General features: G+C 39.7%; 1 protein-coding gene across 1 annotated transcript in view; it reads right to left on the bottom strand.

Annotated features, from left to right (window-relative positions):
• LOC306848536 (nucleolar protein 4-like) overlaps positions 1-13,902 on the bottom strand; it is a gene marked incomplete at its 5' end in the record, with an annotated part of 43,377 nt that extends 29,475 nt beyond the window's left edge. Inside the window, one exon of the mRNA XM_079383145.1 lies at positions 13,561-13,902. Within this exon, the coding sequence (XP_079239271.1) occupies positions 13,561-13,902 (342 nt within the window). The remainder of the gene's footprint in view (positions 1-13,560) is intronic.
• Positions 13,903-20,550: the final 6,648 nt, after the last annotated feature.

Here is a 20,550-nt window from a genome sequence, read left to right as displayed (position 1 = left end):
CTCAAGACCCTGCAAGCCTTGGCTTTTTCCAGATGTGGCATATTTTTCTATCCCCCTCTCCTCTTCTCTATCCCTCCTATTCTCTTTCTCTCTGCTTTTCTCTCTCTTTCTTTTCCTCTCTCACCCGTCCCGCTCCAAACAGCTCTGTTGCTAGGAGACTGGAGGGGCTGATTCGGCAAGCGGCCACCCCGACCCCCCACCCCCTCTGGCAGTCTCACACACACACACACACACACACAAACACACAGAGACAGACAGACAGAGAGTCTCTGAACAGTCGTACACACACAGGGGCAGTGAAGGGAGGGGGCAAGAGAAAGGAGGCAGCTGGGTCACACACACACACGTATGCATGGGCCGATGGAGAAAGGAGCCCTAGCAAATATTTACAGTGAAAAAGGTACAGAAGACCTGATAGACTAGAGCAACGTAACCGAACATGAGTGTTATGGCACCAAACAGGACACATTAGATACGTATACGTCTGGCACCAGAACAGCCAGACACAAGAACAGTTTTTTCCCCCAGGCCGTATCCCACCTGAACAACACATAACACACCCCGGTACTGTACATCTGTAAATAACCCATCAAACCTTCATCTGCACATAGGACACATGCACATTCACAGTTCTGTCTATGGTCATGTCTCTTTTCTGTATATTTTTATTTTTATTACTATTGTTATTCTTAATTATTGTATATTCTCTTCATTAGTGTTCTTTATCACCTTAATTATATGTTGTCTGCACTATGTTTGTACTTTCTGTACTGGAAGCTTATAACACCAAGACAAATTCCTTGTGTGTGCAAACACACTTGGCAATAAAGCTCTTTCTGATTCTGATTCTGATTCTGATAAGATGCTTCTTGAAAACAAAACACTTAATAGCTTGAACCTTATAGCTTGAGTGGTCAGTGGAACATTACTGTGATCATGTGACCACATTGATCTAGACTTTTCCTCAGTGCTGCCCCACACATAAACTTTATAAGCATTTAGATCAACCAAATGTGAATGAACAGCTATCAAGAGTATATGTTCATCATTCCAAAGTAGAAACCAAAACAAGTATATACGGGATATATGCAGATATACGCAACGTAAAGCGCTTACTTGCCACTTTGAATATCAATTATGTTGATAACTTCATTTTAAGTGACTCATGTTTTTATGAAAATATTCACATATTGGAGTGCTTGGGTTAAAGATCACAAAACATCAGAACAGCCTTCTGTCTGTGCCTCCTTCATTTACTTGCACGTTTTCATCACTTTCGCTTTAATTCTCAAGGACTGACTCCTTTGCTAAACTGAGCATCCAATCAGAGTTCTCACTCACAACGAAGGCCCCCGATGTTGAATAGGGCAAACTGCTGCCAACGCGTTGAACACACCAGACAAACTAGCCCGACAGATGCTCGCCGACGGCCGACTGTCGGCTTGGTGTGTCCCGGCCTTTAGTGTTTTTAGTGTGTTGCTAGGGCTTTAAAAAGTGGCTTTTAGTGCTATTGCTAGGAGATTGCCTTCAGTGTAAGCTTACTGGATTTGTTTCTCACCCTTCTTTATCCTCCACAATGGAAACACTGTAAGATTCCTATAAAAAGTAATATTGCACCGCTTCTGCAAAAACCACACATTTTGAGATATCATTCATGTCCACAGCACAAACAATGCAGGATGACTTATGCACCAAATTTTAATTCTAAGCCGATAGAGTGCTTCTAGCCTTAGCCAACATCGCTAATTTTATTATATTGAGAGCGAACTGAGTGTTGTCTGGTATCAGACACCTAGACACTTAATATCCAGCAGTATATTTATGAATTGCTTTGTTTGTTAAAGCTGCCATAACACATTACAGTGATATAGTGCTTGAGGGAAAATGGGGGAAATATTTGTATTACAGTGGAAGAGCCAGAAATATGTGTGTGTGTGTGTGTGTGTGTGCATGTTTATGTGGTTTATGAGGACACCACTTTGTATAATGACATGGGTATGACAGAGGTATTACAATATGAAGGTGGTTTATGAGGACACGGCCTATGTCCCTGTAATTCAAAAGGCTTAAAAAACATACTAAATTGTGTTTTTTTGAAAAAATCTAAAAATGCACAAAGTCTCCTGTGAGGGTTTAGGTGTAGGGCAATAGCACAGTTTGTTCAATATAAAAACCATTACGCCTATGGAGAGTCCCCATAAACCACAAAAACCAACATGTGTGAGTGTGTGTGTGTGTGTGTGTGTGTGAGGAACTGTTTCAACAATGCAGGCGATTCAGATCAGCCTGCTGCAAATCTGATAACAGGTCACCTCTTAAAGTCCCATCCCCACCTTGTGAGGTCAGCAGAAGGTACGAACCTACAAATCGTTGAGACCCGTTCTCTCAGCAGGAGGTGAAGGATTTAGAAGAGAGTTACGGGGCAGGGGAGCTGCGTGTGAATCTTTGTGCATGAAGGTCAAGGATAGATGAAGTGAAATCCCTCCGTTCCTTTCCTCTCCTCTTTCCAATCCTCCGACCCAGTCTCTCCACCTTCCTGCCACTGTAAGTTCACGATGCTCTTCCATTAAATCCATATTACGCTTTTCTCTCTCTCCTCATTCCTAACCCTCCCTCTCATTCAGCCACTCGTTTTTTTTCTCCCCTCCTCTCTCTCTCTCTCTCTGACAGGGTGTGACGGACGCTTTCAGCTCCTCGTACGGGCACAGCTCTTCCCTGAGGTCCATCTGACTCCCTGCACCCACATTACCCAGACACAACTGATCATTAACTGTCATACTATAACTATATAACTATAAAGCTCTGGCCTCGATCGTGCTCCCCTAAACATATTTTTGTATGTCTGATATGCAGTTTTTTATGTTTGGTAGTCAAGCAGAACATCATTTTGTAACTGCTAGAGTCAACATTAAATGAAAATTGACCCAATTTAGTATCCTAATACACATTCCCAGTGGTCATTATTCCAAAAATCTTAATCTTTACAACTTTGTCTGAAAGGAGTTTCTGCCGACATCACTTGCATGCAGGCCATGCAAGCTACTGGATAATGTTAAGCTACAGTATGCATGGACTATTTTAGCACTTGCATTCATTCTTGCTCTTCATAATCAAATCGATTCCTATCCCTTTTTCTCATTTAAAGGGTTAGTTCACCTAAAAATTAAAATTAGTCCATGTTTTAGTCACGCTAGGTGGCATCCTAGGTGTATATGACTTCCTTCTTTCAGCCGAATCCAATCAGAGTTATATTAAAAATTGTCCTGACTCTTCCAAGCTTTATAATGGGCGGGTGTTTTTTTCAACAGTCCAAAAGTCAAATAAAGCGCATCCATCCATAATAAAACATGCCTCACGCGGCTCCTGGGGGTGAATAAAGGCCTCCTGTATTGAATCGATGTGTTTTTGTAAGAAAAATATCAATATTTACAACGTTATAAACACTTTTCTCTCACTTCCGTTAACTGTCATACATACAAGCAGAAACACTCAACTCACTTTTGTTTAGCTTGGCAGAGCAAGGACAATTTTTAATATAACTTTGATTGGATTCGTCTGAAAGAATAAAGTCATATACACCTAGGATGGCTTGAGGGTGAGTAAAACATGGGCTAATTTAAATTTTTGGCTGAACTAACCCTTTAACATCAAATTTACCTCCAAGATAAGTCACATTACAAAGTAAAATGGGCTTATGAGCTATAATTCAAGTTGATTTAACTGCTGCATTAAACTAGAAAATCTACAAAAGATATCCCATATATTTATATTTATTTGAAATATCAAGCAATTTTAAAGAATAATAATTAATTATTTTCAGCATTGTTTTTTTTTTTTTTTTTGGCCCATTGTGTCCTGTTCGTCATCAGCCAAGATTTTTCATCTTGATGCATCACTAAATCTAAAGATCTAAACAATAATTCATAACTGGTGGGCACATCATATCTGATAGCCTGTGGGCAGCACTGTGACACATAGCATGGTTGCGTTTCTGGCGAGTTCGAATCCTGGCTCGTGGTCCCGTCCCCCCTCTCTCTCCCACTTTCCTTCCTGTCTGCTCTCTGTACTATAGCCACGAATGCCAAAGTAAATCTTAAAAATAAAGAAAAGATAAACATTCAGTCATGTCAAAACCCATAACAATCGACCGCTAATCTGAAGACCTCAAGCGATACGGTGGTTACGGCCTGGCATAAACTCTAAGCACAAGAAATAAAGCAGTTGTTTGCATGTGGTTATAAACGTGTTCTGTTCATGCTCTGAGGTGTCTGCTGGGTCACGTGACCCTGGTGTCATGGTGTAATTGCGTGGTGGGGAGGGGGGTGCAGACAGTGAGACAACCGGACAGGATCCCAACGCTAATGAGAGACTGCAGCAGTTAATTACAAAGGAGAGAGAGAATGAGCGAGAGAGAGAGTGGCATAGAGGGTAGGGAGGGTGAATATGAGGAGGGGGAGATGTAGTGAGACACTCTTTTGTCCCAAAGCTGCATCCTCCCAGAATAGAGATGGAGAAAGCTTTTATTCGCTAGCACACACATGCACACATCCTCCCTGATCCGCTCAGGGAGGCAGCGTGTACCAGGACCATGTCTGTGTGTGGTTATCTGTGTAGGTGTGCGAGTGTGTGTTTGTAGGAGCTCTCTCTCTCTTTCTCTCTCTGGTAGGGGGGAGGCCCTGGAGCCAGTTAAAAATGGTGTTAATTTCTTCTCCTATGGGAGATGAGAACGGTCTCTCCATGGCAACAGAGAGAAGGAGCCGAGGGGAGGAACACCAGAGCAGCACCATCCGCGACCCTCTCTCATCACACACACAAGCACATGCGGTACACACAAAAACAAGCACACACACACACACACACAATGACAATGTATACATACTCATAGATGTACATAACTTTGCACACTGCGTTTATACATTCCTCCAACATTCCTATAGATTCAGATGCAAGGGTTCACGCACGTGGACTGATTTTACTTTTGTGAATCCCAAAAAGCTCAAAAAGACAATAGTGTAAAAAATGGTAAAGAGGATACTGGATCAGATCACCTACTTCTAAATCAAACATCCATTTCAAGTAGGAGGCTTCTGACTTCTAAGAGACAGACTGAAGTGGGTCAATCAAGCGGTGTGTGTGTGTGTGTGTGTGTGTGTGTGTGGTAGCACAATCAGAACAGTTCTTAGTAAATGCAGACAGCAACATGGTAACATTTTTGTCCTCTGATATGATAGCTTGCAGCTAATAATGCAAACTTTTAATCAAATAAAATGAAAAAGAGGTGACATTGGTTTATTTAAATGCATAAGATGGACTTCATTAAGCAACGTTTCACTTAATACCACATTAACTTTTGAGATCAGTAAGTTTTTTTTAGTATTAATAATTTTATTCAGCAAGTATGCAACAGATTGTTCAAAAGTAACAGTAAATAAATTTATGTTACAAAAGATTTGTTTCAAATAAATACTGTTCTTTGGAGTTTTAATAAATACTTTTTAATTCAAGTAATCCTGAAAAGTCATGTTTTCCACAAAAATATTAAGCAGCACAACTGTTTTCAAGATTGATAATGATGATAAATGTCTGAAACACCGAATCAGCAAATAATTTTAAACTATATTAAAAATAGAAAACAGTTATTTTAAATCATAATAATATTTCACAATATTACAGTTTGTACTGTATTTTTGATCTAATGAATGCAGCCTTAGTTAGCATGAGACTTTTAAGTCTCCTTATTTGAGTTATTCAGTTTTGCAAGATAAACTTAAAGGAAAAGAACTGATTTAAGGACTTTGGGTCAGTGCTAATGAAATATATGCAATGAAGAGAGTCTTTGTGTCAGCAGACATTGTGACTGTCTTGTATGTTGTGTGTGGACAGCACAGTGCGCTCTGTGGGCTTTTCATGTCGTAACCTGCTATTGCAAATGCATCATGCAAAACTGTTAGCATTCATGCAAATGACTGGTAGATAAAAGGCCACTGTTGAGGCAGAGAGTGTCTTTGGGTTTAAAGGGGTGGGGAGGGGAGCTGAGGGAAGGTCTGTTTAGATCCCCTTTTCTCCAAGGCTCTCTGCAGATATGCTCGCTAATTAATCACTTATCATAATGAGATTTTTGCCTGATTTTTTTCCTCACTGATATGCTAATAATGGAATCGGAAAGGGGTTTGCTACAGTTTAAGTCCGTCTCTTCTTCACGCATTTGAGTGTGGATACGTGTTCTGTTGTCAACAGCAATTTGGGTGGATGTGTGTGTATTTTTGAGATCAGTCGCCAAGAGAAGCAACTCCTTCAGGACAGAGGACAGTGTCTCCTGATCCCTGCAGGCCAGACAACAGCGTCTCGTGAGAGTGTTTCTCTGCACCGATCAGCCTTCTGCTGACCTGGAGTTCTGAGCAAGAGAGGGTAGACACTAAAACACACACAAACATGCACACACTATGATGAAAATAGCTGACCGCAATGTTGCATTGGACAAGGTGTCAGTTCTTAAGCTTTTTTCCCCCTCACTGTCTCTGATGCAAAGAATTATTAGAGAAGAGAAAAGCGCATATATAGGTAGTGACATCTTATTTTTACAACAATCTGTAATGTAGCTACCATCTTGCTTTTCTTACAACACATATTTTGCATAAATTATTACCTAGTTATCGTATTACCGTGGGTGCAAATGTGTAATTTTCTTTTTTCTTTACATTTCTACTTGTCCTACAATTCACTCTTCTTTTCGACAGATAAGTGAAGTGAGTGAAGTGAAGTGACATACTGCCAAGTATGGTGACCCATACTCGGAATTCGTGCTCTGCATTTAACCCATCCAACGTGCACACACACAGCAGTGAACACACACACACCGTGAACACACACCCGGAGCAGTGGGCAGCCATTTATGCTGCGGCGCCCGGGGAGCAGTTGGGGGTTCGGTGCCTTGCTCAAGAGCACCTCAGTCGTGGTATTGAGGGTGGAGAGAGCGCTGGACATTCACTCCCCCCCACCTACAATCCCTGCCGGCCCGAGACTCGAACCCACAACCTTTGGATTACGAGTCCGACTCTCTAACCATTAGGCCACGACTTCCCCTCGTGTCACATTAGGTTACAAATATGATGTAAGACACCAGAGGTTTTCTGAAAGACCTGCTTTTAAAGAACCTCTATCATCCCTCAGTAGATATGATGGAATGAGCGAGTCTCAAATGCTTGACCAGAAGATTTCCCCCAGCTCAGAGAGTCAGAATATGCTCACGGTTGTCTTGCCATAGGCCCATACTGCAGAACACTGACTAAACCTTCACTCTGCCACACACACATACACGGCAATGAGGATATTTCTGTTTCCGTTGGCATAGCAACAGAAAGCAATCATTTCTCTCACTTAAAATCTTGCAGCATCCTTTTTTCTCCTTTGCCCCCTTAATAAGAAAAATCTTTAAAAAGTCTCCCTCTTGCTGGACTCTTCATCAGTTTTTGAAAATCAACAGAGACATAGATGAAGGAAAAACATGAGTATGTGAGTGTTAGGAGAGCAGTGTGAAGTCTTACAGTGAGCTGTAGAATATATGTTATTGTCAGCATTTGCTGCAAATGCAGTATACTGTGGGATGTGTTTTAAAGAATGTTTCAATAAATGCTTAATAATAAACCATGGCTAGAGTGAGAGATTTTCTGAATTGTCGATGGGCCATTACTGAGTTGGTGGTGACCATATCAGGCTTTATCAAAATTACAAGAATGAACATAAATCTGTAATGTTTTGTCCATTATGCAGTTGTTTTAAAATGCATTTGAACAGAGTGACATTATAGCTAGTAGTATAATTTATAATCTCTATAATATAAAATATAAAATATTTTTAATAATGTATTAGGTTTTAAGCTCACTATTGTGATCAGTCATTGCTTAAATATATATGCATATTTAACAGAAAAATACACTAATAACATTAATAACTTGGTGAGAATAAGCATACCACTCAAAAGTTTGGGTTGAGTCAGTTTTAATCTTTTTTAAGTCTCTCATTCTCAGCACATAAGGCTGCATTTATTTAATCAAAAATACATTTAAAAAGTAATATTGTGCATATTATTATAATTAAAAACAACTGTTTTCTATTTTCATATATTTAAAAATGTTATTTATTCCTGTGATGCAAAGCTGAATTTTCTCCAGTCTTCAGTGTCACATGATCCTTCAGAAATCATTCTAATATGCTGATCTAATGCTCAAGAACCATCTCTTATTATTATCAATATTGAAAATAGTTGTGCTGCTTCATATTGTTTCATGATTCATTTATGAATAGGAAGTTCAAAAGAACAACAAATTAATCTGTTCTTGCTGAACTATTAATTTATTTTTTTTAAATCTTACTGACCCTAAAAATTCAAATGACAGTGTATAAAATATGCTACTAAAAATAAAATTGATAAATTTTTGTGATATAGGGCCAGTATAAATGCCCATGTCCACCAAGAACGATAACTATAAAGATAATGATAAAGCTATAGTTCTAAAAATCATTCTCAATATTAAATGAACACTCCACTTTTTTTGGAAATAGGCTCATTTTACAACTCCCCTAGAGATTAACAGTTGAGTTTTACCGTTTTTTAATCCATTCAGCTGATCTCCAGGTCTGGCGGTAGCACTTTTAGTTTAGCTTAGCATAGATCATTGAATCGGATTAGACCATTAACATTTGGTCATCAAAAATGACTAAAGAGTTTCTATAATTTTCCTATTTAAAACTTGACTCTTCTGTAGTTACATCGTGTACTAAGACCGACGGAAAATGAAAAGTTGCGATTTTCTAGGCTGATATGGCTAGGAACTATACTCTCATTCCGGCGTAATAATCAAGGAAAATCGCAACTTTTCATTTTCCGTCGGTCTTAGAGCACGATGTAACTACAGAAGAGTCAAGTTTAAAATAGTTATCGAAACTCTTTAGTCATTTTTGATGACCAAATGCTAATGGTCTAATCCGATTCAATGATCTATGCTAAGCTAAGCTAAAAGTGCTACCGCCAGACCCAGAGATCGGCTGAATGGATTCTAAAACGGTAACTCAACTGTTTATCTCTAGGGGAGTTGTAAAATGAGCCTATTTCCAAAAAAGTGGAGTGTTCCTTTAAAGAATAGCCTTTCAGAAGGATTTTTTCCAGCTGATGAATGATAAAAACATTGACAGCCAATCAGAATCAATCCTGCTACAATGAGCTTGAGAATTTTAAGGGGCAGACGAACGTGCACTTAGAATAAACAGACGATATCGTGTGAGTAAAACCATGAATGACTGGTGAGTAAAACCATGAATGACTGACCTGATTTTGGCAACAGAAAAATATTTAATTTTAAACACCTGTGAACCTGTGGTCACAACTAAATATGACATTTCTTATTTGACTGCGTGTGAGTGTGTTTTTGCTCTCAGTGTTAGCCACAGGACATAACAGGTGATAAATGAAGTTACTCCCCCTCACTAGAAAGACAGCAACAAAGAGAAAAAGCAGAAACAGATCAAGAGAGAGAGAGAGAGAGAATATTAAAGCGATATAGAGAAAGACTTTGACAGACAGAGAGCAGAGCGAGCTTGTGATGCCCTGCAGCTGAATCGAGTACCACTCTCATGAAACAAAGTCTACAGTGGGCCTGTGACACAACAGATACATATTTAATAGCTTTATGAATGATATGTGCGCTGTGAGCCCAGTCAGCGCTGACAGAATAGCACAGGCTGCTCGACTTATATGCTATTAGTGGCCTTTTTGCTTCTCTTTCTCTCTCTTTTTTCCACAATGACAGTGTGACTCTTTTAAAACCACACAGGATAAAGTGCCCCTGCTCTATCAGGTCCCCCTCCTTCTCGCCCCCACACACTGAAACTTGGCACACCCATGGTGTTGCTGCATCAGAGAGGCCCACCGCCACTCTTCTGCATCCCACACTGCACTGGGGCTCAACCCACACCAAGGCACCCTGCAGCCCTGCCACCCAGGGGAAGGTGAAAAGGAAGACACTGTTCGCACTGGGGGCTTGGGGGGGGGGGGGGGGGGGGGGGGTAACAGACTAGGAAGATGGGGAAGAGAATGTTCAAATGGGAGCTGGCAGGGAACACCCTGGGCCAAGTCAATTTTGTGGTTATTGCTGATGATAAAGAGAAAAGCCGGAGAGAGTGACTGATAAGAGGCAGTGTACACTATCTGTCTTCACACACAAAAATAGAATCAGGAAATAAAAGTAGACTCAATAAACACACCAGTCCTTGGTCAAATACTCTCGTCTCAACATGCTGCTTTTAAAAAAAATGAACTTTTACATGATTAAAACGATTAGAATTGTGCTAAGTGGAAGCATATAGATATCATGCCACACTTTCTCTGTATCCTATTACTGAAAAAAAAGGTCCCCGGTTGCCTCTGTTCCTCTTATTATTCTGCTCTGTTTTGTTTGTTCTTCTTTCTTTGTTTGTTGTCTAATTTGCGTAGAGCAGGTTGGGAAGGATCCCCTACTGTTCCAAGCCTTAATGAGATAATAACGCTGATGTGAACATCTCGTTCACTTAGTGTGTAAGTGTGTGAATGGTTGCGCTTCCTTGTTCTTGGACACTTTGTGGCATGCTGGTTGGGTATGAACATGGCAAGGTGGGTATGAAAGGAAGTGACCTCAGCTGCTTGGATTCTTTACCCTGCATGAGAAAGCCATCATGTTCTATATTTTGGTTACAATGCGAGGCCACAAAATAATAAGTAGTTTAGAAGAATTCATGTTACCAAATTATTATATATATTAATATTTTAGTAATTTTATGAACATTGTACACATTTTATGGACATTGTACATACATACATACATATATATGTGTATATATATATATATATATATATATATGGAACATTTCTTAATATAAATAGCACATTGTGCCTTATTTAAAAAATGTTAAAATTGTATTAATGAATAAGTAATGATTTTTTTTATTTAATAATTAAATTATTAAAAGTAAAGTAATTTAATTAATAAATGATTTACAAAATAAAATCTTCAATCTTGATGCAGCAACAGGCTCAACCAATGGCATGAGTTGGGCAGGGAATTTTTTTTAGTCATAACCAATGGGGGGAGTGTTTAAAAAAAACCTGTCTGAAAATAGTCATTAAACTACATTTTACCAACAGATGCTAAAAAAAAGCTTTAACAAAGATTGAGCAATGATGGGCCATTCAACAATTTTCTATGTTCTTCCATATGTATATATATATGGCCACAGATCAGATAACCTCTTCCATATGACAGAACTGGTCATCTGTGTGACTGACAGATTGTTTGTGAGATGTAGTGTATCTGTACAGTATGTCATGCAGTGACAGGAGACTGTATTAGGATGCACAGAGTCTCCACAGAGGGACAGAATGACTGATGAAGGGTAAAACAAATACGGCATTAGGGAACTGTTAAATAATGATAGTGAATGCCAGTGTATACAGACCCCAGATCAGGCACATGTCCAAAGAGAAAGAGAGAGAAAGGTGAGTGGAGAAATGTACGTGTATGCTGGGGGGAGGGCCGTATTTCTCAACATGTAATACATATGTGTAATCATGAACTTCAGTTTCACATCTGACTTGCACATTCATTCCATTACAGGAGCAATTTATGGATAGAGAATCTGTAATTGCCACAGGCTCACTGGATGTCCTTTGGGTAGTTTAACCCACACATCTGTGAGAAGGGTTAACTGTGGTGGGAGAAGTTATGTTCGGAGTTCTGCCTCATTTCTTCTTAACACAGTCTTATAAATGAAAAGCACGCTGGGAGCTGCCTGTTAGGAGCTGTCAAATGGTTGCATAGCAATTATCTGCTAACGAGGATTAATCGATGCTAATTTAGCTTTGGTTATCCCCCCCCCCTAAAAAAAGCATGTAAAATGATACTTTTTTGTACAAAGTGCTCACTTGGTGGCTCCCGTTGGCATGATTACTGATCCTTGTTGCGTTTTTAAATGCATAGTCAAACACCTGGGATTTTATGTCAATAGTGAAACAAGTATGAACAGCCATTAAAATACTCATAAAAAACAGTCATGTCACCATTGTTTCTAATTTGAGTGCTTATTTTTCTCAGGCTGAGGTGTGCCAGTCTCAGGAGAGTCGGTCACTCCTGGATGGCATACAAAGGTCTGTTGGTGGGACCCCTTGAGGGCAATACTCAAAATGGTGTCTATTCATGACACCCTGAATGGCATAATGCACCAGTGGTAGTCGAGGACCTCCTAGTGTTCAAGAAAACAGTCACTTGCATGTATTTCAGCCTTTACAGTACATTAAATGTAATTACATTTTTATATTCTAAATTAAAAAAAAGATAAACACCCACTGTAATAACTATTTCGTGATAACTATTTCTGTCCAATGAACTATTATTAAAACTATTACTGTCCAGACCGGGTCTTTAAATAAGTTTCGTGACCAAATGCCTTTATGCATCGAACAAATTAAATATCGCGCATGCTCGGAGTATAGAATTTTTGTCCATGCCTTGGACATCAAACTGATTCTAAACGAGCCCTTTCTTTGGCTGTCTTTCTGATGATGGATTCTATCATAGTCCTGGGATGTGTGAAAAAACGCGAGCATTGTAGAGCAGAACAGGTAGGTTACCAGAGCAACGGGTGCCAACCGTCCGCTCCGCCCTCATCCGGTACAGAACAATGCAAGAGCATGCTTTCCCTCTCCAGAATAAAAACGTACAAGGCACGATGTTGAAATAGTTTAGCATTACATTTGATCAAAGTACGCTGTTTTTATTCACCGTTTAATGTTTGTTAAATGTCGCCCTAAATGACACATTGATCGGCGAGCGCGCGAGCGTCAGTGCCTGAGATGCCCACAGGAGGAGCAGACCCTCAAGTGGTCCACGAAAGCAGCTGAAGTCCTCCAAACACTCATTTCTCAGAACATACTGATTCACTTAGAGCAATATAGCGGTATTTTAACGTCATCCATATCGTTAGCCCCTTAGGTAAACTCTACGTGCGCGCCCCGGCATCCCAAAAAATTGGGGTACACAAGATCACCACACACGCGCTCCCGCCTCTAAACACGTCCAGTGACATATAGCGAAGTGAATAAGATAACGCTCTCTCAATCAAAATTATCATGATTTGCAGGGATAAAAAAACGGGCCACGTTGTGATTTTCTGTGACATCCCGATCCCGTCAGCAGGACAACGTCATGCCAATTCGTCAGATACCATTACTACACCGCCGTTATTGCTAAGAGGGACTGGCGTTGCTATGGCAGCCAGCTCTCAGAGTAAGACTGTTCTGCCCGGTTGGGGTGAGGGATGAATATGCTCGGTCAACCCGAGGAGTAAGACTGAAAAGTTGCGCACAGCAATGTGGGTTGCGCGTAGGTGGAATCAAACGAGCGCTGTCCCGAAGCATATTGAGAAAGGGCTCCAGCATCAGCCGAACCATATTGAGAGTTAAAGTCTCACAGTCACATACACACACAGACACGATTCACTCACATATAGTCGACTGGAAATAAAGCACTTTACCGTAGACTTGACAGGGACGTACAGGACGGGCTTCCCCAATGTCTCTTTCTTGTTGTGCTCGCCCAAGATGTTGCTGCCGACCTGAAAGCCTTTGGACTTCACCCAGAATTTAAATTTGGCGTTGATGTGGCTGTTGTCGACATAGACAGCGTCCGAATCCTCGTTCTGTAGCAGGGTCTGCATGATTTTGTTGTATTTTCGGCGTGTCACGGTCTTTGTTTTACCCGAATCTCCGTAAGTCCGGAGACACCAGTCCTGAAATTCGCTGAACATCTCTGCCTCCAGCACGACGGGACTTCGGCTCCTTTTTGTTAAATCCGCGCATGGTTTCTTAGTTGCCATCCCTTCCTCTTTGTGAGCCACGAGCCCCTTTTCGCAACGATCAAATGCAACTACAAAGCCTGAAAACGATAGTAGACTCCCCCTCCTCTCCCTGTCCCGCTACGAGGATGATCGCTTCGACACCGGTGCTGGAGGTCCACCTCCACCAAACAAGGCGAAAAAAAGTCGTATTATGTGTGCCTGTTTTGGGCAGTCGCACACCTGTTTGCAGAGACGCCTCGCCTACTGTCCCAAACCGCAACGGCAAATGTCACTTGCACACATCATCCGCTGAGGAACTGAGAGAGGGGGCTGTCCTACCAAGCGGGTATCTCCCACCTGTGCGTAAACGGCTCGAGGACCAGAGCAAGTGGGAAAAACCCCAAGGGTCGATGCCGTAAATGTAAAAAAACAAAAACACACACACAACCTTTCTGGCTCCAGGAAGAGGTAAAAAGAGCTCGGCGTGTAACAGACTTTAACGGCCCACTTTTCAAACGACCGGCGCGAGACACCGTTCTAAAACTGGATGTGGCACAAGCCTGTTGATGTCATCCGGGCGAAAGAATCTTCAGCAAACACGACTCCAATTATTTTAATAGGAGTGTTTCAAGCAAAAAACGCTATGCGGGTTAAAACAGACCGCCTTCACTAGCCGCCGTCACGCGATAGGACTGTCCCACTCTTTCCACCTGTTTGAATCGGACCTGCGCGTGCAATGCTGCCGCCACCACGCTAGAGACCGTCCCAAATTGACATTTCTCGTTTAGAATCCTCAGGATTTAATAGCTACTGGCAGTTTTGTGACAGAAACGTCTTCCGTGGCTTACAATGAAATAAAAAGCAGCCGTAACGAAGTACTATGTTTTCTTTGTATGTCAGTCTTTTTTTTTTTCAGGAAGTAGACGGTGCAGCGCGTGGACGCAGTGGTTACAAAGCGGGTAGGCAGAGAAGTATCTGGTGTCGCAATAAAGAGAAAAATTTCCGATACAAACAAAAGAGGAAAAGGATTTTATATTTCTATTGATCAACAAAGTGAGAATATTCCTATTGCGTAGGCTATATGAAATATATCGAATGAAATAATCCGCATAGGCTATACACCAACATGGTTCAGATGTTTTTCTTCTCTTGTAAAATGACAATGATTACAAAACAACAATAGTAATGGGTTTTAGATCATAATTTTTTGAGCAGTATAGTGATTTGGGGGTATGTTAAATTAGGCTACCCCGTTCTTAACAATTTTAAAATAATACACAAAAAGGTTCAAATAAAACCTATAGGCCATAACAATGTTTACATAAGTAAACAAAAGCCACTAATTTGCCCCATTTATAATCATGCACTTTATAAATACAGTGAATGTACAGTGAAAAATGACCAGAACAGAAAATAGTTGACTATCCTTTAAATATAAAAACGTGTTGAGTAAACTAGTTTAAACAGACTGGACCACACACACACACACACACACACACACACACACAACAGCAACAACAACAACCTAAGCGATGCCAAGAATGATCTATTAGCTAACTTTACAAGTATACCCATACATATAGGTGTGCATGAAGAGTGTATTTGCAAAAACTGGCAACTCCGTTTTTATTAATTTTCATAGAGCATGTTTTTATTGTGTTAATTAGCTGTTTTGTTTAGTTATTATTATTTAATCAAAACAACCCAACTGCAGTTTGATTGATATTAATTGGAACGCAGGATAAAAACATGATTTTTGAATTAGAAAGCTTATTTGCAAATGAAATCTTCATATATATTTCATATAATTCTGAAAATTATCAACTTGGAAATTTACAGTGACTATTTTCACTATTTATCTTTTATTGTTATCATAAACATCAATATATAATCTATCATATTCACAAGTGGGCAGAGTGGTGCTGAGCTAATTACAATGTTACTTTGACAACAGAACTCAGCTCAGTTTACCTGAACATGAGTTGGACCAACAGAATCCTTCTTCATGTAAGTTAATAAACCATCAAAATAAGGAAAGTAATAATTTGAATGTGTTCTCTGATGTCAGGTTCTGTGTGTGCATTTGGCCTGTTAATTTCTAATACGCTCTGTGACGGCGTGCTCATGTTTTGTCATGTATGTGTATATTAGTTGCGTTGTGTTAGTGCGTGTCCCCATATGTGAGTGCTGGTATGTGAGCATCCTCTCTTTCTCTGTGTAGTGCGAGTGCTCCGGGGCTGTGTCGAGGACCATGCTGGGACTGCTGGTGATGTCGGCTGCTGTTGCTATGATACAGGCCGCCTGTATCTGCCCCATCCAGACTGCATTGCCTCACTCCAGAATCTTCTCTCAGTCCTAGAACCTGTTTTGAGTTCTAACAGGTTTCCCTGGGTCTGGAATCACTTCAGCATTTCGGAATACTCCCTGAGCTCAGGAATTCTGTCGAAAGGTCTGGGATTTGATGGATGAAGCTGACAGGAATGTGTCCCTTTGATGTTCTCCGATTCTTAAAGGGGTATTGCACCTTGTTTAAATACCATGTTCATTTTGCCCAGCAGCTAGTATTGACTAGTCAGTTCCAATAAAATGTTTTCTGACAGCACTAAATCCTCTTTGATTGGCACAACCCTGCATATCTGTCCCAGATGTGACTCCTTTAGTTTGAAAAGATATTAACAAACCAATTACCATCACACGGCAAGGCTATATTTAGATGAAATTGATTTTGGTAGAAAATGTGTTTAATTCAATCTTTTTTAACCTTAATGAGAGTAATCTCATTATTTTTAATAATATATTTCACAGAAGAAATATTATTTTTGATGTTTTAAATGGCTTGATAATACAGAGAAATTGTGCAGAGGTGTTTGAGAAAATCTTTTTTCATTGGTCTTGTAACTGTATTGCATTAACCTGTGTAAAAGGATAAACAATGTTAGAATATAGCAACGTGTGGGCACATATTAAACTAATTACTTGATCTTTCCAACACCTTGAAGTGCCATAAAATATACATAATTTAAAGTTGGCTAATTAGTAACTACCAATATAGCTAAGTTTGAGTGATTTAGTAAGACAATGGCCCTTGAAATTAGGCATTTAATTGCTAAAAATAATTCAAGCTATATTCTTATAGTATTTTATGTGATTATATGAATTATAATCATTAGTATAGAATAGTGGGGTCATTATGGGGCATGGCTTTTTCATAGAATACTGTATTATAACAGACAGAAAAAAAAAATGTGTGCCAATTTTGCAGGTAAAAAATTGCATGAATGAGGGACAACCAAAACATTTTCTGAATATGTTTGGTCACAAATATCTGCCTTTTGAAAAAAATACAAAATAAATACAAAATAATAATAATAATAATATATATATATATATATATATATATATATATATATATATATATATATAAAGTTGTTCCACAGGTATGACAGGCATTATTGCATAGTTTGAGCTTAAGTCAGCGTCAAACATAATTTTTCATTTTATTGTATTTTTAAGAGACAATTAGAATATAATTAAAAACATCTAATTTGATTTTTCTTTTGCTGATGATCATTCAGATATACAGAATACATTCTATGTGTTTTTGGTAGTCATTTCCCACTTGAAATACATTTTTTTTTTTTAAATGTATAATAAGCCAAAATTAAGCTTACATATCTGTAACCACACTGGTGTACACCTCTCGCAAACTCTTGCTGCAATGTGCTATTCAGGTGTGAATTTCTATAAGTTTCATCATTTTGACCGAACTCTGGACAGAGATGTGCATATTTCAGGTCCGGCCTGTGATTGGTCTGTTTTGGGCCTGAGCATTCTTTCTGAGTTAGCAGATCAGCTCACATGACTAATTGCTGACAGGCAGGGAGCTTAAAAGCAAAGCTTACCCTAACATTTCTACATCATGCCTTCTGGCTATGATTAAACGTACTGGCACTGAAGCGAAAACTCTTATTTTTGTCCTATTGCAGGTGTTTCTATGAGTTTATGTTCCCCGTGTCATTCCCTTTCTATGTTTCTCTCTTCGTTTTGGCCACACGCACAGTTCGCACCACCATCCTTTGACTTCAGCATGCCAGGTTTCTGTTACAGCAAAAAAGGGTGTATCTCACTCCCATTGAGAGCGTGTGTGTGCAGAAGTGAATGGGAGAGAAGGGATTACGGTGCCAGTGCCGTTTTGTATGTATGTGTGTGTGCACTCTACTGCTTATATTTGCCGGCTCAGGGTGGGTGTAACTAAAGCTGCGCATTATCTTAGAACTTAGCTTAGGAAAAAAAACAGTCACCCTTTTTCTTTTAATCTCTCCCTCTCTTCTCTTCATTTCTCTCTCTCTTTTCCTTCTTTTTTTGTCCTCCTTTACCTCGGTTTCTTCCCATCCTTCTCTTCCTTTCTGTTGATCGCTTCAATTTTCTCTCTGTACATCCACAACATCTCGTATCCAGTCACATCTGCGTGAATATTTACGTATAAAATAAACAAGCTATGGAAACAGCAATAAAATAAGATGTTAACAAGAGATATGTGATTCCTCGTGTGTCATGTGGTTATAATAATGACAGTATGTGTGCGGCACAAAATCTCTCTTCTGTCCCTTATGAGACTTTTTGACTTTCTTGACCTTTGCCCCTTTAGATTGGTGCCGGAACACCCTGCGGCCCGAATTACATCAGGATCAGCTGGTGGGATGAAAAGGAGGAGGGGGGTGTGTGTATTTGCGTAGGGAGTGGGTTTATCATTTCACATTGTTAATAAGCCCCTCGCTTCATAATTAAACCCCCCTTAATACTCTCCCCTTCCCCCTTCACAGGAGGACAATGATGAACCTTCAGCGATCGTCTCCATAACCCTGTCATTTAGAACTGGAGGAGGGAAGGAGGCTGGGGAGAAGCAATCTCTCCTCCTTTCAGGTCCCTCAAAGGGTCACATGACTCATCTCAGCCTTACAACGGCAAGCCTTGCTCTCTAACTGTGGTGATTAGTGTCAAGCAGATGTAGTCTCATCCTGGTTCTGAGATGTTTAGTGGGATGCACTCTGACTTTGTGTATAAATTAAAGAGAAGCCTTGAAGACTTCTGTCATCATTTACTCAGCCTGCCGTTCCATTCTGAACATACCTGTATGAAGATGATGTTGTATTGGACAACACTGACTTGGATATCCTAGTGAAAAATAAAAATGTATTTAAAATACATTTATTTCATGCTAAGTAAACTAAAAACAGATTTTCATATTTATGTGCTTAATAAAATGCCCTGCAATTGTACTTTTAGTATACTAAACTGGTATACTTAAAGTCTGCTAAACTGGAACAACTAATTTTGTACTTAATGCAATTTAATTGTGTGGACGTAATGATGAAGTACAATTAAAGATATGCTTAGTATATTTAATTGTACTGAAGTGGAACTATTGCAAGTACACTTCAGGTACACTTTAAATATTTTGCATTTAAAGACTATTATTTATTATTTAAAGATCATACAATTCTTATCAAAAGTGACATTAAAACACATTTTAGACTTAGTATTAAAAAATGTGCATTGTGCACAATTAGTACGCAGAATAAAGTTTAATAATAATTTTTTATATCAGCTGATAAATTCTTCAGAATATCTTTCTTTGTGCTCCACGGAAGAAAGAAAGTTTGCAACAACATGATAAAATTGTCATTTTTGGGTGAACTATGCCTTTAATATAACTTGAAGTCCTTGCTCCATTCATCACATCCAGTGCCTGGTCTGGTCTGGCTTTCACATAAAAATGAACATTTTACCAATCTAAGGAGACCTAAAAGAATGAAATATTGAGAAAGGAAAGCAGAGAGATTAAGCGAGAATATATGGGTAGTGCTGAATCAGTTGAAGTTTAAATGCTGACGACGAACAGTAATATTTCTTACTTGATGACTGATGAGAAGTTGACTGATGATCTATTCGCTGCTGCCACCTTAAGCTCGGCCATGGAACTTCACTCACAATGCAGTATGTTTTTGTCTAAAAGCTGCTGAACTAGATAGATACAAAGAGTTTATTCTATACATTTACTGTTAATGGCAACACTTTCAGAATAATGACCAAGCTGACTTTTTATTTATTTACTAAACGGTGTAATAAACAAGTCCATCAGAAAAGCACAGAATGACTCTCCTGTGCTCTATTCTGAACAGTTTACAACATCATCATCAACAAAATCAAACTCAAAAGCATCATTTGTGATTTATTCAATTCAGGCCATGGAGGACTCCCAGAATTGCACATTTCATTCAGTACTGGATCAAAATTCGGATAGGCTGTTTTAAATGACTACAAACTTGTTTCCAGTTATGCATTTCACTCAGTCTTTGTCTCTCTACCTCTGTCTTTCTATGCAAATAAGCCATGAATTCTTCAGCAGTTGTTAAATTGCTTGTACATGGAGGTAATCGGTGTGTTTGTCATCCAAACTGAGGAAGTGGGGGGAGGGAGTGAGCACACGAATGCACGCAAGCAAACACACACAGTCTTGTGGGACATCAGCATAGGGTGGGCCACTGGGCGCGCAGGCTGGGGGGCAGTGGGGAATGTCAGGACAGGAGAGCCAAGAGGCTGTTGGGAAACGACAGAATGGGCATGGTCACCATGGCAACGCAATTGGCCCAAGCAGTTTGAGGCAACCGGTAACCAAGTAACAGG

The sequence above is a fragment of the Barbus barbus genome, assembly GCF_936440315.1.
Source record: "Barbus barbus genome assembly, chromosome: 28".
NCBI classification, from domain to species: Eukaryota; Metazoa; Chordata; class Actinopteri; order Cypriniformes; family Cyprinidae; genus Barbus; species Barbus barbus.
The sequence above is the reverse complement of the archived record's forward strand: the minus strand, read 5'-3'. Positions and strand labels throughout refer to the sequence as shown.